This window comes from Theropithecus gelada, chromosome 1 (genome assembly GCF_003255815.1).
Source record: "Theropithecus gelada isolate Dixy chromosome 1, Tgel_1.0, whole genome shotgun sequence".
NCBI lineage: Eukaryota > Metazoa > Chordata > Mammalia > Primates > Cercopithecidae > Theropithecus > Theropithecus gelada.
In genome coordinates this window covers 87,859,833-87,887,021 of record NC_037668.1, presented here as the reverse complement: position 1 = coordinate 87,887,021, position 27,189 = coordinate 87,859,833, and the positions used below count along the sequence as shown (strand labels likewise).

The 27,189-nt window shown below is 37.6% G+C and overlaps 1 protein-coding gene across 1 annotated transcript in view; it reads left to right on the top strand.

Moving 5' to 3' along the window:
- Window positions 1–2,630: 2,630 nt before the first annotated feature.
- The window catches only part of C1H1orf87 (chromosome 1 C1orf87 homolog), an 81,182-nt gene continuing 56,623 nt past the window's right edge, over window positions 2,631–27,189 (top strand). The window contains exons 1-2 of the mRNA XM_025356202.1: window positions 2,631–2,737; window positions 19,483–19,717. Coding sequence (XP_025211987.1) covers window positions 2,631–2,737; window positions 19,483–19,717 — 342 coding nt within the window. The remainder of the gene's footprint in view (window positions 2,738–19,482; window positions 19,718–27,189) is intronic.

Here is a 27,189-nt window from a genome sequence, read left to right as displayed (position 1 = left end):
ATCAAGCTATCGATCTAGCTTGAAGTCAGTTAGTGGAAGGTCTTGAAACCACAGACACCCGCTATGGCTGATGAGATCTTTCAGACGTTTGGTAGAGGAGGGGACTTGTCAGAGTTGGGCCTTGGGAAGACTGATCTGGAAGCAATGTGAAGGCTGGGAGGGAGGAGTCAGAAGGGAGCTGTTCCTGCTTCTCTGCTCCCTTAGCACTTTCTATATCGTAGAATGTGGTTATGTGTCTCACCCACTAGAGAGTGAACCCCTAGAGGGGAGCTGAGTGTGCTGTCCATCTCTGCCTGCATATGCCAGTGGGTGATACATTTATCTGTAAAGCACAGTACAGCTAGAGGTTAGGAGGCAGAGGTATGGATGCTAGAGCTGCTGCTGCCTACGTTGATGCAAATAACAATACTATTTGGGAGTCAATCTAAAGTGTCTTTGCCTATCATCTGAAGTTTATTTTAGCATAATAACAACTTACTGGAAATGTAGGATATGCAGATCTATATTCTAATCTTAGCTCTGTACTTGCTTTTGCAGGATTTGGAGTAATTTATCAATACCCCAATTTGTTTCTTTTCTCTTTAAAATAAAGTAAAACTATTTTATTTATAACTATTAACTTGTGAGGTGAGAGTTATCCAGCTCACATAAGGGATCTGGCATAGAGATAGTACACAACGTTATTATTATCAATGTATAATATTCTGGTTTTGTTTGTTTGTTTGATACTGAGTCTCCCTCTGTCCCCCAGGCTGGAGTGCAGTAGTAGGATTTTGGCTCACTGCAAGGTCCATCTCCCAGGTTCAAGCAATTCTCCTGCCTCAGCCTCCGGAGTAGCTGGGACTACAGGTGCGCACCACCACGCCCCGCTAATTTTTTGTATTTTTAGTAGAGACGGGGTTTCACCATGTTATCCAGGATGGTCTCAATCTCCTGTCCTCCTGATCTGCCCACCTAGGACTAACAAAGTGCTGGGATTACAGGCGTGAACCACTGCGCCCGGCCGACGATTTCATTTAATTTAGTCACCAACTCCCAGTTAGGACCCTGTTATTATTTTGCCCCGTTTTATAGATGAGGAAACAATCTCAGGGAAAAGAAGAGATTTACTCAAGCCATACAGTGGAGACGTCTGGATTTGAACCTACTGTGTTCGAATCTCAACTGTGTGCAAACTCACAAAGGTAAATGAAGCCTCAGAGGAAGGGCGGGAAAAGAGTGACCACACAGGTCAGCCAGATGGGCGAGAAGGATGCCCGCATATCGCTGAAGAAGAGAGAAGGCACAGATCAAAAACACCTAGACTCTTCACCCACCGGCAGCCATAGCCTGGGTCCATTGCCGCGGCAGTGGAGAAAAACCTGGTCCCCGCCCAGAAACAGCCTTCTGCGTCCTTAGCGACCAGGGCGGAAGAGGCGCCGCCCGCGACGCGGGCCCTGTGATTGGCTGGATTCCTGAGCTCAGTCCTCACGCCCGGTCCTGTCTCCAGGGTCTGAGAGTGTCAACTTCCTGGGGAGAAGCACGGACCGCTCAACTCTGAGCCGCCAGGGTGGGAACGCTGCCCTAGCGGTAAGCACCCCTCTCTGTTCTCTCCAGGGAAAGACCTCAGGACCGACACGCAGCTGCTGGGCAGGGAGGGGACTTGAGGATCACGAATTCCGAGTCTGGAAGATTCCAGACAGGTGCAAAGAGGTTGCAGGTCCCCAGAATGAGGGGCTGCCGTCGCACAGCAGGTCTTTAGTATTGGACTTTTGGGAAGAACCCTGGTCTAGCCATCAGACCCAAGTACTGGAAACAATCCTGTCCTTCATTCTCTCTGTGACCCTTGTCAAATAACACACCCTCTCTGGGCCTTAGTTTTCCAATCTGTGAGGGAGCCTTTGGAGTAGAATAATTTCTAAAGGGCTTTCAGTCTCCGGGTGGTTCTTAAAGGGAGTGTTCAGCTGTGACCAGATTTACTGAACTTCTGATTTTTCCCTTGACATCACTCTGTTTAAACAGCCAGTGCTTATCTTGTGCAGGAGCTCAATTTCAGATTCATTGGATTGTTGTAGAAAGAGATCAGTGATCACAACAAAAGTCTGTCTCTCTTGTGTTCAGTCTCCCTTCAGATGCATTATCTCCTTGGATTCACCCCCAAGTCGTAGAACAGACCCGGAATTATCCTGATCTTATAAATGGAGAAACTAAACATCAGAACTGAATATTGATTCTTCATATGTCCCACTAATGCCCTAGTTTCCGCTCTGACCTCACTGGAATCCCATCCTATGTCTTGTAGTACAGGAAGGTAGAGTCACCTGATAACTCAGTAGATCTGCCTTGTAGACCTCTTAGGTGAGATTCCCAAGTCCGCTAATTACTGGTGATGTGATGTGATGTGAGTAAGCCATATAGCTACATTTTGCCTGTTTCCTCAACTGTAAAACAAAAGTGATAGTAATTAAAAATATCTTTCTCATGCCTTTGTTAGGAGTGTTAAGTGAGGTAATATAGGTGAAACACTTTGTCCTGCTATTATTATTGCTCGTTGTTATTGACAAGGATGATGGAGTTCCCTAATGGAAAATCAAGAAGAACAATTTACTTATTTTCACCTCTAAGGATTTGAAGGGATTTTGAAAAGAATCATGTCTTCAGCCTGGAAGACTCCCGGTGGATCAGATGCAATGCCTGAGATCATGGTGAAAATCATTGGAAGTAAATACTTTCGATACCTCGTGGAGAAGCCAAAGATGTAAGTCCATATTTGAAAAATACCTATGTTGCTTGGATGATAATGAAGTTTTATTGTTTTTTTTCACCCAGAAATTTAAACTTAAAAAAATGCCATCCATGGAAAACAAAGTCATTAAGATGCAACAGTAGAGTTAAAATCGTGTTGATAACTTCCATGTGCACTGTTTTCCTAGTATTTTTCATCTTTATAATTCCCCATACTCCTTAATTACTTGGGCCAATTTTCCAAATAGATGGGAAATAAGAGCATTGAGACATTTATAAATATTAATGGAACATTACTGCCTTTTCTCATCGGGCTTGTAATCTACCACATGTAGTAATTTTAGGGAGAGTGGGGGAGGTTTATTAGTCAATTTGTTGTGAATTAAAGGAGTAGGATTAATACAGAATCATAAATTGTAAGGTTTTCACTTACTCCTGTTTGTATTTGATACTCTTCTAAGCTTGGGCTTCTCAGATCGTGGCTAAGATCTCTTTCTTCTCTTCCAAACCCATCACAGTCACATTTAAGAGATGACACTCATATATTTCTAATATTCACTAGATGTTTCAGCACAGAAGAGTATGACTAGCTCTTTCTTACAGAGTTTCAGTGGCTCAAAAAAGAAGGGAAGGTACTAGATCTGTCTTTCTTATAGTAGGCATTCCATAAGTAATAGCTAGTCAAAAATTGCTTTTCCTTCCTAAGATTATTTCCTTAGCTCTATCTTCTATTTCAGAAATTTGTAGACTGAACAAATATACAAAGATATGGTATCGTTGAACATAGGTGCAAGAAGAAATTTTTACTAAACCTGGCAATCATCAGAATCACGGGGAGGGTCCTCAAAAATAAAGGTTCAGGAACCAGCTCAAGGTCTGCTGAATCAAAATCTCTGAATGCAGGTCACCAAGACTGCTGTTATGAAGTACAGGCTTTAATAAGACTTTAGAAGGTCACATTAGTTCTACTTCCCCACTATCAGTATTGTAAAGTCTAGAGGGATTCCAAAGTGATTGCTATAATCAGTTAGTAATGTCTGCCACTGCACAGGAACTGAGGTTTGCAGCATGTGATTCATCCATTTGGGATCCCTACAGAGCTGAGAGGTGTGAAATCGAATCTTAGGTCTGATTCTTTCTTGCCTTTTGACATTGGGAAAATGAATTAACATCTTTGGCCTTAGATTCTATATATATGAAGTGGGGATAAAACAACACCTATCTAGTAATGGGGTTATTGTGAGGATTAAATGAGAAAAAGTATGCAAAGCACCTTTCCAGTGTCCATTATAAATAACATGCTTAGTAAATAATTCTGCTATTATTATTGAAGTCTTTCTATAGATATAAAATATGTAACAAAAAAATCAAACATCTTTCTGTTAAATGCTTGATGTCCCTTTTATATTCTCTTTATATATATATATATACACACACACACACACATATATATATATATATATATATATATATATATTTTTTTTTTTTTTGTGAGACAGGGTCTCGCTCTGTGGCCTAGGGTGGAGTGCAGTGGCCCGATCTCAGCTCACTGCAAGCTCCACCTCCTGGGTTCACGCCATTCTCCTGCCTCAGCCTCCAGAGTAGCTGGGACTACAGGCACCCACCACCGCGCCCGGCTAATTTTTTTTTTGTATTTTAGTAGAGACGGGGTTTCACCATGTTAGCCAGGATGGTCTCGATCTCCTGATCTCGTGATCCGCCCATCTCGGCCTCCCAAAGTGCTGGGATTACAGGCGTGAGCCACCGTGCCTGGCTGTCCCTTTCATATTCTATGCCTAGGATGCAGTTTATGTCTGTTTTGTAGATGAGGAGACACTGTGATATGGTAAGTGATTATTTTGAGATATGTCAAATCCCTGTCACTGTCAAGAAAAGTAAATAGAATTGGTTTGGACACCTGGCTCAGATCTCCTACCTGGAAGACGATATTATTACTAATTCCATTCCTTCCTCAGGTTGTTTGTTTAGCCTTATTCTCTCCCAAACCCCTTGCTTTTTCCAAGGATATGGAGCTTAGTATGTTTTTAAACAGAAAGCAAGGAGTAGTGTTTAATTTTTAAAATAGTGAAAAGTTAGCTTTATCTCATAGGAAGGTGCCTTTCCCCATTTTGTTTTCTAAACTTCAGGAACCAAAAAATAAAAGAGTACATTAAATCAGCTAAATTAATTGTAAAATAAAATATGCAGTTCTATCTCTCCTATTATACTATAACAGCTGGCATTTTTTAGGTAGTAAGACGGGTATTTTGTTTGTTTGCTGTGTTTCCTATAGACTTCATGTTACTGTTGCCGGGATGACATAGGATTAGTAATGTGCATTGCTAAAATATTCTTGTATGTTTAAAAATGAATAATTCTTAAAGCCTCCTCGTTGCTCAGGTAAGGAAAGTGCTGCCACTATCATGTCATTCATGCTGCAGAATCTGTCTTCCCAAAAGTGTTTATATTCATAAACCAGGGCCCCAGAAGGGTATTTTCTTTGGGTTGAATAAGTTGAATCAATTAATAAAAATCCACTTAAGAAGTGTAAGTAAACATCAAAAAAGAAAGGTTTCTCCAAAATGAAAATTTGAATTAAAAGAAAATCATGGATCAATAATGGATAGAAAATCAGAAATCTTCTCGTATAACCACATTTAGCTCAGATTTCCTGCAGGACATGTGTTGATACTGGGATAGTATGTCAGACCTGAAGGTGGTCTTTTAGATGCAGCCCACTGTATTAGCTTGCTAGGGCTGCTGTAATAGTGTACCACAAACTGGGTGACTTAGAACAACAGAAGTTCATGGTCTCAAGTTCTGGAGGCCAGACGTCTGAAGTCAGAGTGTCCATAGAGCTGTGATCCCTATGAAGGTGCCAGGGAAGGACATATGTGTCCTAGGTGCTCCCTTGCTTCTGGCAGTTTCTTGACTTGTGGCAGCATATCTTCAAGCTTTACATGGCTTTCTCCCTGCATCTGCATCTGTGTCTAAATTGCCCCTTTATGTAAAGACATCAGTCAACTACATTAGGGGCCCACCCTAATCCAGTATGACCTCATCTCAACTCATTATATCTGTAATAATCCTATTTCCAAATAAGGTCATATACTGAGGTATGGGGGGTAGAATATCAACACAGGAATCTTGGCAGGGCCACAGTTCAACCCATAACAACCAGCCTCCCATTTTACAGATGAGGTGAGATAACTAAGGCCTCAGTGGTCTTAAAGCAAGCCCCTGAAGTTCCATGCTGGTTATTAAGAACTAAGACTGGAATGGAGCTCGCCTTCCCTCTTTCCTTAAGTTAACATGCATAATTGTTCACAGATCAAAGAAAAATACTTATATTTAGTATACATATTTTTCACAAAAGAGCAAAAGAGATGAATCTGTAGGCTTCAGGGAGTGAAACAAGTTTCCCCTTATTTGTGCCATCATCATCTTCCTCCTAGGTCACTATAACCGCCTTCCAACCTAGTTCTCTATCTCTAATCTTCACACTCTGTAACTGACTCCTCTGCAGCTTTGCTCCTGAATGTGTAGTCCGTGGATTTCCAGCACCAGTCTCAGCTGGGAACTTGTTAGAAACAGAACCTCAGCTCCTTTCCTGATATATTGAGTCAGAATCTCACTTTAAACCTGAATTTTCAGGTGACTCCTCCACACATTCCAGTTTGAGAAGCCCCATTCTTAAGTATGGCCAGCGTGATCTTTCTAAAATAAAATCTAATGACATGTTGCCACCACCAGACACACATTTGCCTGCCCCACCTGGGGGCTCTTATAACGCCCGTAAGGAATAGTACATGCTTACAACTTCCTATGCATTTCTGTCTCTCTATTTTACTGTAAATTGTATGTGCACAGCTATATCCCCAGCACAGAGGATAAAATCTTGTACATGGTAAAGCCTATTAAATAAATTAGAGTAACATGGCTACCAAGAAAAATAAAGATCTAGAAAGATAATACTTAGTAGCTTTAAATAAATACAAATCTAAAGGCCCATGCTGTTAAAATAACATCCAGATGTTACTATGGAACCCTGATGAGTAACATGCCATGTGACAGGAGACAAATATTCTCATTTTCAAAAAGGTGATAGAAGCTAGTAATAGTACCACAGAGTCAGAGGTTGGTGGACGATCCCTGCCAAAACTGTAGGCCAAAAAATTAAATATATTAGTTGTGAAAATAAAACATGAAAGTGATGATCACCAAGAGGAGGTATGCATTAACTAAAAATAGATTATGCCAAACTGGTTCCATTCTCATCATTGACAAGATTATTGCAGTCCAAATGAAGAGAATGATAAAGACAGTATGTGTTGATTTTGGTGAGTCATTGGGCACATCTTTCTCACAAAGGCCTGAAACAAGGCAGTGAACTCCATACTGGACAGTGTTGAGATAGGTGATACACTACCAAGTGGTGATGGAACAATTGATATAAACACAACTTTCTGGAGGTGGGGAGGATTTGTGTGTGTGACCCTGCTCTTATTCAACAGTTTTTAATACACAATCAAAGGAAGATAGACAAATTGTTTTAGTAAACCCATAGGTAGCAGAAAGCTAAGAAGCTTTGGCAGGGAAATAAGCTACAACCAACAAGACTAAATGAACAGAAATATAGGCAAAGGCTACCTTTGGACAAGTGTACATGGAAATGGTTATATGGAATAAATGTTCCGGTATTGCCTGTGTTTGAGCTTAGCATGAGTCAAGGGTATTCAGATAGAGAGATGTGGAGGCTCACTCCACGCAGAACTCAGTGGAGTACTGCACACTTCATTCTGGATGCCACATTTTAGCAGGGACCCTGGCACACTAAACGTTGGGGCAGCAGAGGGCATTATGAAAGATCCATTGAAGAGAACAGAGGTCTCAGAAATAACACCACACATCTACAATCATCTGATCTTCAACAAACCTGACAAAAACAAGTAATGAGGAAAAGATTTTCCACTTAATAGATGGTGCTGGGAAAACTGGCTAGCCATGTGCCGGAAATGGAAATTGGACTCCTTCCTTACACCTTATACAGAAATTAATTCAAGATGGATTAAAGACTTAAACATAAAACATAAAATCATAAAAACCCTGGAAGAAAACCTAGGCAATACCATTCAGGACATAGGCATGGGCAAAGACTTCATGACTAAAACACCAAAAATAATTACAACAAAAGCCAAAATTGACAAATGGGATCCAATTAAATTAAAGAGCTTCTGCACAGCAAAATAAACTATCATCAGCGTGAACAGGCAATCTACAGAATGGGAGAAAAATTTTGCAATCTATCCATCGGACAAAGGGCTAATATCCAGAATCTACAAAGGACTTAAACAAATTTACAAGAAAAAAACAATCCCATCAAAAAGTGGGCAAAGGACATGATCGGACACTTCTCAAAAGAAGACATTTATGCGGCCAACAAACATTATGAAAGAAAGCTCATCATCTCTGGTAATTAGAGGAATGCAAATCAAAACCACAATGAGATACTATCTCACACCAGTTAGAATGACAATCATTGAAAAGTCAGGAAACAACAGATGCTGGTGAGGATGTGGAGAAATAGGAATGCTTTTATACTGTTGGGGGGAGTGTAAATTAGTTCAACCATTGTGGAAGACAGTGTGGTGATTTCTCAAGGATTTAGAACCAGAAACACCATTTGACCCAGCAATCCCATTACTGGGTATCTACCCAAAGGATTATAAATCATTCCACTATAAAGACACATGCACATGTATGTTTATTGCAGCACTGTTCACAATAGCAAAGACTTGGAACCAACTCAAATGCCCATCGATGATAGACTGGATAAAGAAAATGTGGCACATATGCACCATGAAATATTATGCAGTCATAAAAAGGATGAGTTCATGTCCTTTGCAGGGACACGGATGAAGCTGGAAACCATCATTCTCAGCAAACTAACACAGGAACAGGAAACTAAACACCACATGCTCTCACTCATAAGTGGGAGTTGAACAATGAAAATACATGGACACAGGGAGAGGGACATCACACACTGGGGCCTGTCAGTGGTGGCGGGGGGAAGGGGAGAGTTAGCATTAGTAGAAATACCTAATGTAGGTGATGGGTTGATGGGTGCAGCAAACCACCATGGCACGTGTATACCTATGTAACAAACCTGCACATTCTGCACATGTATCCCAGAACTTAAAGTATAATTTAAAAAAGAACATTTGTGATTCATGGGAGGATGTCAAAATAGCAACATTAACAAGAGTTTGGAATAAGTTGATTCCAACCCTCATGAATGACTTTGAGGGTTCCAAGACTTCAGTGGAGGAATCACTGCAGGTGGGGTGAAAATAATAAGAGAACTAGAATTAGAAGTGAAGCCTAAAGATGTGACTGAATTTCTGCAATCTCATGATAAAACTTGAGTAGATGAGGAGTTGCTCCTTATAGATGAGCAAAGAAAGTGGTTTATTGAGATAGAATCAACTGTCCAGGTGAAGATGCTGTCAGCATTGTTGAATTGACAACAAAGGATTTAGAATATCATATAAACTTAGTTGATAAAGCAGTGGCAGTAATTGAGAGGATTGATTCCAATTTTGAAAGGTTCCCTGTGGGTAAAATGCTATCAAACAGCATCATATGCTACAGAGAAATCTTTTGTAAAATGACGAATCAATGGATGCAGAAAACTTTATTGTTGTCTTAAGAAATTGCACAGCTACCACAACCTACAGCAACTACCATCCTCATTAGTCAGCAGGCATCATCCAGGCAAGCCCCTCCACTAGCAAAAAGATGAGGACTTGCTAAAGGCTCACAGATGATTATTAGCATATTTTAGCAATAAAGTATTTTTAACTAAGGTATGTGCATTGTTTTTTAGACAATGCTATTGCAAACATAATAGACTACAGTATAGTGTAAACATGACTTTTATGTGCATCAGGAAACCAAAAAAATATGTGACTCACTTTATTGTGATATTTGCTTTATTGCAGCACTCTGGAACCAAACCACAAATCTCTGAGGTACGCCTATAATTTGCATTGATATTTACACCCAAGATATGCAAAGTTCTGGTATTTTCCCACGTGACTCTCCTAAAGCTCATATTCTGTTATTTTTGAATCGCCCCAAACCCTTTATAATAACAAATTCTTTGTGACTTGTCTTAAACTTCTTTAAGTGTTAACATTAACAGTTTTAGAAATTAATGTATATAGGGAATTCCATCAACTTCCTTTTCACAAATATTAACTGAGCGCCTACTGAGTGCCAAGCCATGGAGACACAGAAGTGTACCTAAAGTTCTAGTGATGGGAAACACAAAATAGACAGATAAACAATGATTGTTCATGTAGGCACAGTGCAATAAGGAAAAATAAAGGAACATGAGGGTCTATCAGCTCTTAAGGGTCCTAGAAGCTGTCTCTGAGCAAGAGACATTTGAACTGAGACTGTGCGGAGATAAACAGCTAGAATTATGCAATGAGAATTATCCCAGGTTAGCTATCAGTGAGCTAAGACTAGCCCAGCCTTCGTCCGTGTGGGTATGGCTCTACCAGATTTAAACTCTCCATAAAGTTAGTATCTTCTTCCCTCCCCTGCTCAAGAAAAAGGGTCTGCAACTATTCACAGGTCTCAAGTTTGCCCATTATTGGGCATCTGGCATTCTCATTTACTGTTACAAATCGATGGCACCTAAGTTGACCGCCTGGAGCCCAAGCAATTTTTTTTTCTTTTTGTATAAGGTTGCCTCATGCTTGCCTCATTGTATTAGTCAGGGTTCTCTAGGGGGCAGAACAAATAGGATATATATCTATATCTATATATATATATATCATATATATGTATCATATATATCCTATTAGTTATATATATAATATATGTATATCCTATTATATATAAAGGGGAGTTTATTAACTCACATGATCACAAGGTCCCACAATAGGCCATCTGCAAGCTGAAGAGCAAGGAGAGCCAGTCTGAGTCCCAGCACTGAAGAACTTAGACTTTGATGTTGGACGGCAGGAAGTATCCAGCATAGGAGAAAGATGTAGGCTGGGAGGCTGGACCAGTCTAGAGTTTTTTCTGCCTGCTTTATATTCTAGCTGCACTGGCAGCTGATTAGATGGTGTCCACCCAGATCAAGGGTGGGTCTGCCTCTCCCAGCGCACTGACTCAAATGTTAATCTCCTTTGTCCAAACACCCTCACAGACACACCCAGGATCAATAATTTGCATCCTTCAGTCCAATCAAGTTGACACTCAGTATTGGCCATCACACTCTTAAAAACTAGAATACCATCCCTCAGCAGGAGCACAGTGCTCAGGATCAGGGAACCCATATACCTGCTGCTTTCCTGCCACTGAAGTCCAGCCTGCACCAAGTGATACACACGTATTCACCTACATCCTAGTGACTCCACAGACTTACAGAGAAAGTAAATCATGCAAATATCTGAAGAAAGAGCATTCTAAGGAGAGAGAATAGTCAGAATAAAGCCTGTTGGTATGTTTAAGAAAGAGTAGGAAAGCCATTATTTGTGGAGCACAGTGGGGAATGGGGAGAGGAGCAGGAAATAAGGGCAGAGAAGCCAGTAGGGCCATAGTAGGAACTTTGGATTTTGATCCATGTAGAATGGGAAACCACTGGAAAATTGAGAGCAATGCTGCTCACATTGTATTACTATTTTCTAAAGGCTGCTTCTGTCTGTTAAGTGGTGAGTAATTTGGGAGTGACACTAATAAAAAGAGAGAAAACATTTAAAGAGTTATGATAATCCAGGCAGGATATGGAAGCACTGACCAATTATAGTCCATACATAAAGTATGGATAAATTTTGTGATTGAAAAATTCAAGGATCCCATTTATTATTTTTTAGAAACAACTGATCAATAAGCCTTATCTTTGTTTATTACTTTTCTCACTAGACAATCTACACAATAGCTGAATATCTATGAACTCAATCTCTCATTAAAACTGAGCAATAACATCACAGAAGATACTTATCTCCATTTTTACAAGTTCAAATGATAAAGCAGTAGGCTAAAATCATTCTTCTATTAAGCCCTTTCCACTGCATTAAACTGCTTCTTATTAATATCCTGGAATAATTTTTGTTTGTTTTCATTTGTTTGTGTGTTTATTTTAGGCACTGTGAGAAGTATAAAGAAGCATAACATACTGTTGTTCTAGTCATAAGTCTGTAAATAAGAGTACCGGGCATTATGTGAGCAAACATTCAACAAATGTTTTAGAAAACTTCTAAGTGCCCATTGATCCCAAATATTGAGACTATGAGGTAACAGTTATTTTTGCCATTTGAATTCTATATATTTTTAAAAATATAATAGAAAGTCAGTCAAAAACAAAATACTGTTTACAACACATGTGACAGAAAAATAAGTAATTCCTAAATGCATAAAGAGGTTTTCCAAATCGATGGGAAAAAGATGAACAGCCTCATTTCAATAATTGGCAATAGACCTTGACAGGAAATAGAAGAAATCAAAAGGAACAACAGATATGTGGGTGTATATTCGACCTGCATGATAATAAAAGAAACGTAAACAGTAATGAGATATTATTTTTTACAAATCAAATTAGGAACATTTTATAATGGAGATACCCAGTGCTGGCAGGTGTTTAGAGAAAATACTCATATGATACTGTGTTGTTTAAAGTATACTTATTTAAAGCCTTAAAAGTATATGTCCTTTGGCATAAGATCTGTATCTATGAATCAGTTCTGTGGAAACGATTATGGATGGGTGTAATGATTTGGTTTCAAAGATTTACACAAAAATGTGTGTTGTGTCTGGGTCCCAATAGGAAACAGATTATACACTCAAACCAGGATGGCTTTAGTTTAAAAGGAGTAATTACAAAAATATAAGCTGAGATTAAGAGAATTGCAAGGTGTGGTGCAGGAATCATGGGCTAGCAGCCACAAGGTTGGTAGGAGCACTAGGTCTGAAGAGAGAAAAGGAGGGGAATGTTACCGAAACCATAAAAAGGAAGCATTCTGCAGCTCGGGCCATCTTGAGAAAAGTAGTGACTTTTAGCCAAGAGACACAGGTAGCCTGAGTCAACATTTCAGGGAGGGAACCTCCTCCTGCCAGGGCTACCCATTGGCCCAAACCACCCAGAATCATAGGACATAGGCCCTGCTTTTCTTAGAGACAGGATATCTGTCCATCACCCAGGCTGGAATACAATGGAGGGATCATAGGTCATTGCAGCCTGGAACTTCTGGGCTCAAGCAATTCTCCTGCCTCAGCTTCCCAAGTAGCTAGAATTACAGGTGTGCACCACAACGCCCGGTTAATTTTTTTATTATTTTTTTTTATTTTGGTAGATAGGGTCTGGCCATGTTGTCCAGGCTGGTCTGGAGCTCCTGGCTTCAAGTGATCTTCTTACCTAGGCCTCCCAAAGTATGAGATTGTAAGTGTGAGCCACTATGCCTGGCCTCATGGGCGCTGTTGATAGAGTAAGTCCACAGAGATCAATTTTCTGGGGTTGAGAAGGATGGTGAGGATATAGGTGCCAAAGAAACATCTCCAGCAGAGCAGCAACATTTAAATTAATAAAAATTTGGAAACCAAATTAATGTTCAACAATATAGGACAAGTTAAATAAACTCTTGTATAGCTATATAATAAAATAGCATTAGACATTTCAAATGTTGGTGTAGAGATAGAAGTATTGGCCTGTAAACATATCTGCGTTACTTTGTCAATTGAAAAAAAAATTTTTAAGAGATTAGAAAGGTTAATTACAATCAATCTTTGTTTTAAAAACAAAATAAAACTTCTCGTGTGTGTATATGGAAGCTTTTTGTAAAGAGATAAAATATTTGACCACCTTTAGTTTTGCCAGCTAAGATTTTGAGATAATAAATTTATACTGATAATTTTTAAAAATCCATCATCTTTTTATATATTCCTGATTTAGTTCAACCTGATTAAACAAAATAACATAGCAATAATGATTGCTCCTCATTCCCTTAGACCATGTGGATGAATCCAGACATGATGCAGAGAGAGAACTGTTTATGCTGCATCCTCTCAGAGTATGGATAGAAGACCTGGCTCAGAAACTGTGCCCTACAGCACAGAGATCATTGGTGAAGAGGCCAGGCAGTTGCACAGTCATTTTGCTTAGACTTGCAAAAGCAAAACAGGAAAGAATGCAAGTGCAAAAGACATTAAATTTCAAGTCATTAAAGATTGGTTCCAAGATTTACATTTTAGCCAATAAACATTGGCTCCAGACTGGCAAAGCTGCACTCTCTGTAAAGCTCTTGGGTGTAATACACCTGAGGACATCATGATGCAACAATGTTTGGGTTGTTTGTTTTTTTTTTTTTCTGTAAAATTAAGGAATGTGATTGAGAAGAATCCTGCTTTATCAGAACAGATTTTTAATTCTACTTAATATTTGTTTTTTAAAGGCAGAGTGATTTCTCAAATTTGTATTTACTGTGATTGGTAAATAACAAGGTGGTCAGATAGATTGCATTAATTATATCTGTTTTATCTATTTAAATAGATTTTCTTCAGTTCCTATCTACTACAAAACCTTGAGTTTTGAACTTCAGTTTTGTCTGTCAATAAAGGAAGTTTTGGGAGTCCAGAGAAAGAAGCATCCCTTTGTACCTGAGTGATGAGGAGTGTGTGTGTAAAGGAGCTAGCACTTTAATTTATGATTAACATAGAATTACTATTTGTCAAGGGCTGGGGAAGGCACACTAGGCTTGGTGCTCAATATTTTACACATTTTATCTTGATAAGGATTATTTTTTCTCATCTTGTAGCTGAGAACCTGAAAATCAGATATTCCCAAAGTCACACAACGTGAAAGAATTTATGTGTGGTGACTGACACATAAGCATTCAGATAGAACATATTAGCTAAAATAATTACATTGATAAAGAAATGATTCAAGTACGAGTTCAGGAGTTGAATGAAAGTATTTTTATGATCTTTTCGAAGACTAAATTTCTATGATAATAGTACATGGTATGGCTCCATGACATAAAAAAAGGAAATAAACAAAAAACCTTCATACTTCGACACAATAACATTAGCTACATTAGCACAGGCTTCGCATTTCAGCTTCCCTGTGGAGCTTGGTGAGCTTTTTCAGCTGTACTCCCCTCCCATTTCCGATTTTATTTTTTATTGTCTTTTTAAAAAGAGAAAAGTCTGGTTGTCTTGATTATCTCTTATTACTTACAAATAAGAACACACTTTCATTTGCTGAAATTAGATCCCCATTCACTGTGTTGGCACACTCTAGGCTGTCTTCTCCAGAGGGTTTAGGGCCTGTTAGATGGCGCACAGTTGGAAATTGGTGGCACTGAGTCGCTGCCAAGGCTGGCAGACCTTTAAGATGGCATCTGGTGACCTTTTGCTGAGCCCCCTGGGTCCTTCATTTGAGATTTTATGTTCTCGGCAGGGGTGTAATCCAAATCAAATGTGAGATCTGGTGAGCTGGAGTTACATGGGAGGGTGGGGCCAGCGGGGGATCCCTACCTTGCTTTGGGCAGAGGATGCTACTAGACGCCTTTACAATGTTTCTTTCTAACCCTGAGACTCTGTGCTCTAATGGAGGGTGACTCTAATGGGCTGGTTTGCAAAAAAGAGCCCGGTGAGAGAGGGAACGATTGGACAGTTTTCTCCTCATTTATTTATCATCCAGCAACACAGTAATCCTCTCTAATTGCTCTCATTCCTGGATGACACTAAACTCTTCACGGCACCCCCAGAGCAGCAGCTGAGGTCAGAAGTACATATGCGGAAGCTAGCTGTGTCTTGCTTCCAAGATAGTATTGATGGTGTTTTTTGTTTTTTGGTTTTTGGTTTTTTGCCTTCTTTTGAAATGGCAAATGTCTATTTTCAGTAATATAGGTAGATAGTACACAAGCCTAGGAGAAAGAACTGTGAGTTTGTGAACAACATAACAACCAATGCGTGTTGACAAATTGTTTGTGTTAACCACAGACACATGCCGTTTCTCAGCTAGAGAGTCATTTTCTTGATAATTTTCAAAGTGCTATGTTTTTTTTAAAAAAAATACAGCTTTTACTTGAAACAGATTTAACAGGTTATTTTTGGTTTTACATCTACAGGAACTGTTTTTAAAGACAGGCAGATACATTTTACATTTCTCAAGCAATTCTGTCCTGACACTGCCCACAAAAGGATCTCGAAGATGATTAAAGCGAAGATAATCCATTGTCCCTGTCTTTATCCAAAAGAGTTAACTCCCTGCCCAATGACCATTTTTGCCTTCAAATCCTGTGTTTCCTACTTTGGTTAGCTGCTCCTGTACTTTCAGCTCCTCACATAATCACAAACTTCCATGGACCTTCCTCTGACTCTACTGCCAATAGGATCTGAGTCTGTGCAATGAAGTAGACAGGTTTAAATCCTGGCTCCACTACTGAAAAGCCATGTAAATAGAATTAGGCCAATCATATCAACTTTCTTGGCCTTAATTTCTTCATCCTAAAATAAGAATAATAGGAACACCTGACTATAGGGTTGATTTAAGAAATATATAATCTAATGTATATAAATAAGTATAGTGTGGCTGTCACATTAAATGTTCAGCAATAATATTATTTTTGTAACCATTGCAAACTATAGTTCTTTGTTTCTTATGAACTTCAAATAGTACTGAATCTTCATAATGTTCATTTGACATTCATTTATATGCTAAGTGGATGTGTTTCATATTACTTATGTAAATTTTAAACCAATTTGATACTTTATAGAAATACAACATACCTATATTTACATAAAAGTATACATCATCAGTCTACCACTCACTGAATTTTCACAAACATGATATACTCATGCAACAAACACCCAGATCAAGAAACAAAATAGTACCAGAATCACAGAAACCCCATTATGCTTTCTTCTGGGCTATACATCTCCCCTCAAAGGTAATCACTATTCTGATTTCTAGAATCTAGTTTTACCAGTTGTTAGCTTTATTGTTTGTGTTATTTTTGGACAACCAAATGAAATTTAAACTTCTTGAAGGCAGGGAACATATATGTCTTCTCTCATTACAAAAAACATTTGTCAAATATACACTCTCCTTCTCATACTCCTGTCTTGCACTATTATCATTTGAATGTGTTTGTCTGGCAAAGCCCCAGTTCTGTGTAAGCCTCACTGTCTGCCTTCTCTGCATGTCCACGAGGACTACTGGGTGAAATGCCACTCATCCTCTCAAATTGATTTCACAAAAATCAATGGTCTTTAACCTTAACTGGCCACACAGTTGGCCCAGCCAACCTGTCTTATTTTTCTGATTATCCCTCTTCTACTCTTCATAGCAGCTGCCCCAAACCATCTGCCCTTAATTCAGACTTTCCACCCCATCACTTCCCCCATGAGACCCAAGGTAACCATACCTTGTTATCAGAGAGAAAATTCAAGCTGTCAGCAATTTGATCAACCTGTTGTCATCAAATGTACTAATTTGCCTATATCCTTACCTATTTTTCTATAATCTTACCCTGAGGCTTCCCTTCTGCCTCTGTTCTCTCAATGACTTCCATTTCCCTTTGTCAAGGTTCATCTTACATCATCAATGATGCCCTCTCCTTTCTGCAGTTCAACTGGCAATTCACCATTGGTGTTTCAATAAGGTTAAACTCCCTAACATCTTTGAACATGATAATAACAGTCTTATCTGAAACCCTGTATTCTACATCAATCATCACCCCATCTTTCTCCCTTCTTGCAGCCAAACTTCTTCAGAGAGGTCTTTATACTTCCTGTCTACATTGCTTGTCCCCCCTCTTTCTTCAATCCACTTCAGTCTAGCATCCACCTACATTACCTCATTGAAACTCCCCATACCAAGATTCCTGACTACACCCTTATGGCTAACCCAATGGACCCTTTTCAGAAATTTCCTTTCTCAGCAGCATTTAATACTGTTGTCCTGTCTCCAGAAACATCCTCTTGCTTTTCTACCAAGTCTTCCTTCTAGTCTCCTGATTTCTCTTCTACTTTACTGGGAATTTTTTAAAGCTCTTTTTAAGGCTCATCTTTCCTCTTTAAATGTAGGTATCCATCAGAGTTCTTTCCTAGGCCTTCTTTTCTTCTTGTGCTACCACCACTAAGAGGATGACTATAAAAATACACACATACATTCAAATTATTGCCCATGGTTTGGTATTATTCAAATCAACAAGTATTGTTCAACAAGTATTATTTAAATCAATGAATATTGTATTTACATGACATGATATGCTTGTAAATGGATCTTTTCCACTGTATCTATAAATAACAGCTAGAATTTATAGAATGCCATGTAGATACAAGGCATAGCTACTTTGAAACTTATTTTTTCTGATTATAAAATAGTATTTTCTTATGTAGAAAATTTAGAACAATAATACTATAAAGTATAATATGACATGATATAGTGTAATAGAGTGTAACGTAATACCCTGAGTTCTACCACCCAGAGATACTGTTAACTTTCGGCACATTGTTTTGTAGATTGAATAGGCACACACATTATTTACATGTATTTTATACAGTTGAGACAATCATATATTCACTTACTTTTATAAGTGGACATTTACTTGTATCATTAAATTATTCATAATTATTTTAATGACTTCATATACTCTATCATGAGCAAAGAATGAAATAGTAAATGCATCCACCTATTACTCAATATTTAGAGTTTTCTTTTTTTTTTTTTTTGCATTTTTCTCCTTAATACACATGCTTTAAAATTGTTCTACAATGTCTTAATACACATGCTTTAAAATTGTTCAGTTTCTTGACTCTTAATATATTTTTTCAGGTCACCCACTGTAAGAATTATATCTGTCTTCTATGTTTAAAATGGCACCTTGTTACTGTTTTGATCTGTAAGACTTTTAGTTATTTTTTTATTTTTTATTTTTTTAGAGACGTGTCACCCAGGCTGGAGTGCAGTGGCGTGATCTCGGCTCACTGCAACCTCTGCCTCCTGGGTTCAACTGATTCTTCTGCCTCAGCCTGCCAAGTAGCTGGGACTACAGGTGCGCACCACCACGCCCAGCTAATTTTTGTATTTTTAGTAGAGACAGGGTTTCACCATATTGGCCAGGTTGGTCTCGAACTCCTGACCTCATGATCCACCTCCCTTGGCCTCCCAAAATGCTGGGATTACAGGCGTGAGGACTTTTTAGTTATTAAACAAGGTTGAACTTTTAATTTTGGTTGTTATTTGAATCTCCTTGAATCATCCTACAGATTTTTTTTCTTTCTTTTCTCTGTTTAATATTAAACTTAAATGAAAGGCTCCCAGGAGAAAAGGAAGTCTCAAGGGGAGAGGCATAGAGCAGAACTGGAGCTGACAAACTGTTTTGACTTTCTTTTCTAAGGCTGAAAATACCTGTTACATTTACAAGTAAGAAATGTGATAACCTTTAGGGTTCATTTTTCATACTGGTCATTGCTTACAGTAAGGGTTTGGGAGCAGATGGATAGATTATGAGTATGAGGAAGAGGGTAAGGAAACAGATAAAGCCTGCAAAGGTAATATTAATAAAATGTTCTCTCTATGGTCAGTTATGCATAGACAAATAATCAATGTTTATGCTTCCACATTCCACTGTGCTGAGTTACCACCGTTTACAACACCAAACACACCTTCTGTTCTTATGCCAGCCTTGCATATGAGGAGTCTGCCTGTGAGTAACAAAGTATAAAATTCTTTCTTCACAGCAAGGAGAATGAGAATTTGAAAACAGAAACCCAAACAACGCGCCAGAAACCAATGACTGATAATGCAAGGCAGATGAGCAGAGATCCCCCAGCTCCCATTAACTTCACTGATCAGCAAACCAATTATAATCCAGATGATGTGAAAGAGAACAAGCACCCAGAGAACAACCAGAAATCAGAAAACAACCAGAAACTACTAACAGGGGCACACAGTAGCAGATTCCTGGATGACAAAGTGAGTAACAAAAAATACCCAAGTTTATCTTGATAATTTATTAAGAAAATACAGATAAAAACATAGGTTCACACAAAAACACACTGTGCAAATGTTCATTAATATATTTTGCACGAGATAGAAATAGGAATCAATTTTTTTCAATCTGAAAATGAATTTCAAGGTCATTTTGTATATTGTATCTTTGCTGACCACCAACAGAGTTGGTCATGATCACCAATGAAGTTGGTCATGACAACCAATGGAGTTGGTTAACCTATTCGGCCTGTGGTTAGCTCAGCGATACTCAGTATTGTTACTATACATGCAAAGTTGGGGCATGTTGGAGGGTAAGAGTCTGTCTGCTTTTACATTACAAAAAGAGATAATTTATTTTAAAATTCCAATGCAACCATGTCTAATTACAAAAAAAATTATAGGCCCCAAACTCTGTTGATAGAAATATATATCACTGCACTCTGTTAACAATCAACCAAACAATTCATAACAAACTAACTTGATGGTGATGAATCTATATGATTAGTAATTTGTAATTAAAAAGCAAGTAAAGCAGCAATTGAAAACTGGATCTAAATCAAGACAAAACTAATGATTCATTGATAACAAAGTACCATTTCCAAAATTGCTGAAATTGCAATTAAACAGATACATAGAGTAGGAGTTTTGCAATGCTGCCAAGCATTAAGTGACAGCCAGATATTTTAGTAAAATACTGAATTAGAGTTTGCAGTACACTCTAACATAACTATTTTTAGTTTGTAATTTTAATAGCCCTTTCTAAATCACTGAGCTACCAGCTAGTCTTTAGTCATATGAGAAAATGAATGCCTATGGATTTGGGATCTTCTGCTCATAAGAACCATGCAAAGGATCAAATTTTGGAGTGGTTAACAGCCTATCTATGGACCTCAGGCTATACTCTGCAAGGTCTAGTTGAACACAGAAGACCAGAAATGAAAGTGACCTTCCAAAAACATGAGTGACACAGATTGAGCCATCACTCAAGCCTCTTAGTCTCCAGTTTGGCTGAGTCCTTGAATTTAGGCCTTGGTTACAGCAAAAGATAGTGAATCTGCAGAGGTGATATAATCCATTTGAATTATCAAAGACCTCTGAATTTTTTAACCTAATTTAGAATCTGGCATTAATGTATTTGTTGTTTTTGCTCCCAAAGAATGGCCTTGGTAATAATATTATGGTTATAAAAGACTTTATTATTGACTGATGCTTCCAGGTGAATTTTATTATTTACTCTTTGAAATTAACCCTGTGAGGTAGATGCCATTGTTATTTCTATCACCATGGCATAGATGATAAAACCAACACTCAGAAAGGATAAAGTGACTCATAAGTGTGCAGATAAGATGTTTATCTAGGTTTTCTTTTTTTCTTTACTTAAATTTTTATTGATCTTTCTAATTATAAATCATAGCATAATCATGTAGCAATTTTTGAAAAACAGAAGGAGAATATAAATAAGAAGAAAAATATCAACTAAAGTAAACTAGTGGTTTTCTTTTCCTTTCTTCCTCTTTTTTCCTTCATGCATAGAGATATAGAACGGGAGTCATTATATATACTCTTTATTATCCTGCTTGATTCACTTCATATCAAAAATTCTCCCCTTGGCATGAAAAAAATCATTCTATGCATCATCTTTAATGGTTCTGTGAGAGTTGTACTCAGAACTAACACTAGATGGATAGCATTTACTATGTGCCAGGCAGTATTCTGAGCTCTTTACAGATATTAACTAATTTATTATTCCCAAGCACCCAGTGAGGTAGGAACTCTTATTATCTTTAGTTCATGGTTAAGGGAGCTGAGACACAGAGAGGTCAAGTGCCTTGCTAAAGTCATAGAACTGAGAAGTGGCAGACCCACAATTCAAGCCCAGGTTCTAGGTCCTTAGTCACCAAACTGTATACATTCCTTTATAGAAACACAACACAGTTCACTTAACAAACGCCTTATGGGCACTTAAGCCATTTTAGTTTTTCTCTCATATATAGACATCTGTTTCTTGACACTCCTCCTAATACTTCAAGCTGCTCATTCCTGCCATGGACTCTGCATTTGCCATTACCATAGGTAGTATGTTCATTAGGTAAGCTGTTCTTAACCTCCATGATCTGGATTGTTTGCTAGCTCTGTAGTACAGGGAGAAAATTTGCCCCTCCCATCCCAGAACTCAACAGGGTTTCTGGTGGGAGGCTCAGCGGGGGCTAACACCCAGCCACCAAACAAGGAAGGCCTTGTGGGAGGTGTGGGGACCGACTAATTGGTTCTGTCTGCCGGGCGGGCGTGTGGTGCTGGCCTGCCAGATGGCAGCCACAGTTGCCTGGTACAGAGACCCTCATTACCAGCTTGACTAAGTGGTAAATGGAATCCTGCCGCAGTTACAAAAGCACACCAATCAGAACTCCTTCTAGATCCTTATCACTCACACATAGATGAAAATAAGCTTTCCTGCCTGGGACGTAACAGGCAATCTGGACCAGCTGAATTTGCTCCAAAAGAGAAGTTGCTGATAAAGACTGAGCTAACATGCGTGAGGACGAGCAAGTGTGAAACTCTTTTCCAAATCACAGAGTAAGTTCAAAGAGTCTCATTGGTAGGAAGTAAGTAAAACTGAAGATGTTAAGAGAATCCCTCATTTTGTATATATAAGAACAGTGAGATATCTTAGAAATAAACAAGTGCAAACCTTCCTTTCACAAAGGAAGAATGAGAGGACCAGAGAGCTTAAATGCTCCAAGGTCTCACAAGAAAAGAGCTTGGCTCTTCTGACCCCTAGTCCTAGGATCTTTTTGCCTCTAAATTCTGCTTTATACGGATACATTTTTGAAAAAAATACATATTGTTTATATCATTTCTCAGAATTATCGGCTCTGCCTTCTCTCAGAAGAATAAAAAAGAATGTGTGACTGGCAACAAACTCAGTAGCACAGTTTCAAAAATAAAATTGCAGTGTGCTTTTTGCATCTGGCAGCATGAAAATGAAAGTGTTAGTGCTTTAATTTTAATAATTATCACAGTTGATTGGGAAGGTTTCTTTTCAAAGCTCTTTTGTGTGTTTTCCCTTGTTCATTCTCCACAATAGCCCTGCAAGGTAGGTAAATGCACATGATGTTATCTTTATTTTATAGATGAATAGACAGATGTCAAGGACATTTCTGCTTGGCTGTGCATTTGCAGCTCAGATTCAGCAAGTTCAAAGCAGAGCCTTTGATCTTGTACTTCTGGTGGTCTGTGTCTCACAGAATGGTCTCACTCCTCTCTCAATTGCACCAGCAAGAAACCTGAACATACTTTCCTCGTCTCTCTCCCTAACCCTGATATCCAACCAATCACAGAGTCTTTTAAATTCTACCTCCTTCGTGTCTCTCAAAACCTTCTCTTTCTTTTATTTCCTTTGTCATCACCATAATCAGACCACCATTTTGTCTCACCAGGGAGATTTTAATTATCTTCAAATTGACTTTTCTGTTTTAAAGGTCTCTCATTGTATTGGTCAGCTATTGTGATAAATACTGCTGCATAACAAATCACACCACAACTGAGTGGTTTATAACAATAATCATTTATGCTCACATCTACAGATATGAGCTTAGGCAGCTTTTATTTATCTCAGTTGGGTTGGGCTGGGCTTGGCTCTAAACTGGATTTGATTCAGGTCTGCTCTATGCTTTCTTGTTCTGAATCCAGTGAGCTCCTCAGAGCATGTCCTTCTCATAGTGATGGAAACATTTTAGGACAACAAACTCAATTACACAAGTACATTTTAAGTCTTTGCTTTTTGCTTGTGTCATATCCACTAACATCCCATTAGCCAAAGCAAACCACATGGCCAAGCACAACATGAATGGGGCAGGGATATATATGTTATCTCTTTTAGGAGGAACCACTTGATCAGATATACCCTCTGTTTAAAACACTTAAATTCCCTTGTTAAATCCCAATTTCCCTGGTATAAAATTTAAACTCCTTGACTCAGCATTCTAGCTCAACTCTGTCTTTTATCTATTTCACTTTCATCCCCACATCTCATTAACTGAAATTCTATTCCATAAATAGAGTTCTGTTCCCTTTCACCTCAAATCCTTTGCCCAAGCTATTCTTTATGGGCAAAATTCTCTTCCCTCCATCTTTATTTCATTAACTTCTAATCATATAAGTGTCTCAACTTAGATAGCAGCTCTATCAAGAAGCATTATGGTCTGATTTCCAAGACTGAGGTAAATGCCTTTCCTAATGTATTCCCAAGTGAATCTGTGCATACTTTTACATTAGATGTTGCCATACTATTAAAATAAACTGTTTCCTTATCTGTCTCCTTCCACAAGTCTATAAGACCACTGAGAGTAAGAATTGTTGCTTGTTCATTTTTGTTTGCAAATGTCTTTCTCTGTATATTGGCTCAAAGCCAACATCTAATTTAATGGGAAAACACTAGAGACTTTCTCATTTCAGTTTGGAAGAAGTTAATAGTGCTCACTGTCTCCACTGGCTTTTAATATTATGCTGGAGGTATTTGCCAATGCAATTAAATAAGAGAAAGAAAGTATAGGCATATTATTTAGAAAGGAAGAGGTAAAACTATTTTCGGGGTATAAGATTGTACCTCTAAAATCTCGACACTTAATGAAAAAACTACTAAAACAATCAAGATAATTTGGCAAACTAGAGTTATAACATCAATAACACAAATCAATGATCTTCATATGTGTGAACAAAAATGAGTTAGAAGATAAAATGGAAGAAAAGGCACCATTTACAATAGTAAATAAATGTAGAAGTAAATTAACTAAATAAATTAATTAAATGTCACAGCATAAACTTAACAAGAAATGTCCAAACCTGTATGAGAACAAAATATAAAGCACTCCTGAAAGACATAAGAGTAATTTTAACAAATGGAAAGGTATGCTGTTTTCTTGTACATAAAATGTTAACATCATCAAAAGTCAATCCTCCCTAGGGTAATTTATAAATTTGTTGGGATTTCAACAAAACAAAATACTATTAGGTTTTTATTTTGTTTTGTTTTACAACTAGCCAAATTGATCAGCAAGTTAATTTGGAATAACAAATAAGCATGAATAGTCAGGAAAACCCTGAAAAGGAGAGCAGCACTATGAGGAGTGGGTAAGATATCATTAGCAGATGTTAAAACAAAAAGTCTCTATATTTAAAATCATGTGGTTTTGGCACATGAATACATGAAAGACCAATGAAATTGAAAAGAAAAATTCAGAAATAAACCCACTGGCATATTGTTATTTTGTATATGATAAAGGTGACATTGAAAATTAATAAGAAACAGATGGACATTTTAATCAGTGACACATTATTGGACAGCTTTAGAGAAGTTTTGAGTTGGGTATATTCATCATATACTGTACATATATAGGATGTATATCAGGATATATTCCAAATACATCAAAGGTTTAAGTGTAAAGAAATAAAAATATACAAATAGTACAAGTAAACTTGAGTGATTTCCTCTATCATATGGGATAAGGGGAAACTTTCTTAAGTAGGACTCAAGTTGCAGATACAATGAGAAATACAGTGATCCTTTTCACCGAAGGAGTGATTATTTTCACCATATGGCCAGAACCCCCGTAAGCAAAGCACATAAACACCTGACAAAGTAGGAGGAAAATCTACAACTTGCATTATTAACAAATATATCTCTCATCTATAGAATATTCTACTTAAAATAGAGAAGAAAAAGGGCAGTAAACTATTAGAAAAATGGGCAAAATATATGAACAGGCATTTCACAGTAAACCAAATGTAAGTGTTCCTTAAATATATGAAAAGATGTGGACTTGCTTTTAATAAGTAGAATGCAAATTAATTCTACCTGAGATATAATTTCTCATTAGCAAAATCCAGGAAATTGATAACATAATTTGGCAAAATCCATAATATTGATAATATACTTTGTTGGAAGGCTATGGGGAAACAGATACACTGCTACAATGATAGAAAAAATTTTAAATGGAAAAACTGTTTTGGAAGAAAAATTGATAATAATTAGCAGAACTACATCTACATTTTTTATAAGAAAATCTCACTTTGAGAAATCTATCCCAAAGATGTACTTGAAAAATATAATATTAAAAGATTTATACAGAAGATATACATTGCAACATTACCTGTTATACCAAAAAATTATAAACAACCTAAATTTCCATAGATAATGGACTGTTTGAATAAACTAAGGTACATCCATACATGGAGTACTATGAAATTGTAAAAAGAAATATAGAATTTGTATATATATGAATATTATTATATATTACTATGTGGAGTAATGTAACAAGATACATTATTAATTGAATAAAAGTGAGGTAGAAAAAATATATAGATTATTCTACCAGGTATCTATCTATCTATATATCTATCATGTACATATCCTTTATGTTTTTTAAAATGAAGGAATTAATTAAGAACATTTTTAAAAAGTGGTTATCTCTTGGGGATAGGTGGAACATGATGAAGGCATAAAAAAATAGAAAGCATACTTCTCTGAATGTCTTGTTTTGCTTTGCAACCACATAAATTTTTTACACTACAGAATTATAAAGTAAAATTATATGTTAAGAAAATCAATTTGTAAAAATCAAAAACAAAATAAAATAAATCTGGTTTTGTTATCTTTTGGTGCATAACAAATTGCCCTAAAACTTAGTCACTAGAATCAATAAACACATATTACCTGCTACTGTTTCTCAGGGAAAGAAATCTAGGAGTGGCTTAGATGGGAGATTTTGGTTCAAAGTCTTGTAAAATTTCACCCCAGATTTCACCCAGGGATGCAGTCATCTGAAAGCTTGATCAGAACTAGAGGATCTACTTCTAAGCTCACTCATGTGGCTATTGATAGAGGCCTCCTGGTTGTGTCCACAGGTCTCATCTTTTCTCATGTGGGCTTCTCTCTAGGGGTGTGCATGATATGGCTGGCTTCCCACAAAATGAGTGATGGAGAGAGATTGATTCTACACAATCCAATTGGAAGCTGCAATATCTTCTATAACCTAATCTCAGAAGTAATGTACCATCACTTCCACAGTATTCTACTGGTCACATAGACCAATCTTAATTAAATGTTGAGGGGATGAAGGAGACTACATAAGGCCATGAAACCAGGAAGCAGGCCATGAAACCAGGAAGCAAGGCCATGAAACCATGAAACAATTGTAAATGATTTTAAAACACAATGACTTCATTGCATATACCTAGTGGAATATTTACTGTAAGGAAAATATTTCTTGAAAAAATATATTTAAATGTTTTTAATGACCATTATGTTGATACTGTTATTCTCTGTGTCTATATTTTATGTGATAAAGCAAGTGAGTCATTATCTTGGTGGGGTTTTTTTTTATTTGGACTTGTGATTTGGGGTATAGAAGAAATAAAATATAGATAGAGTATTAATAAAATTACGTAAAACTCCT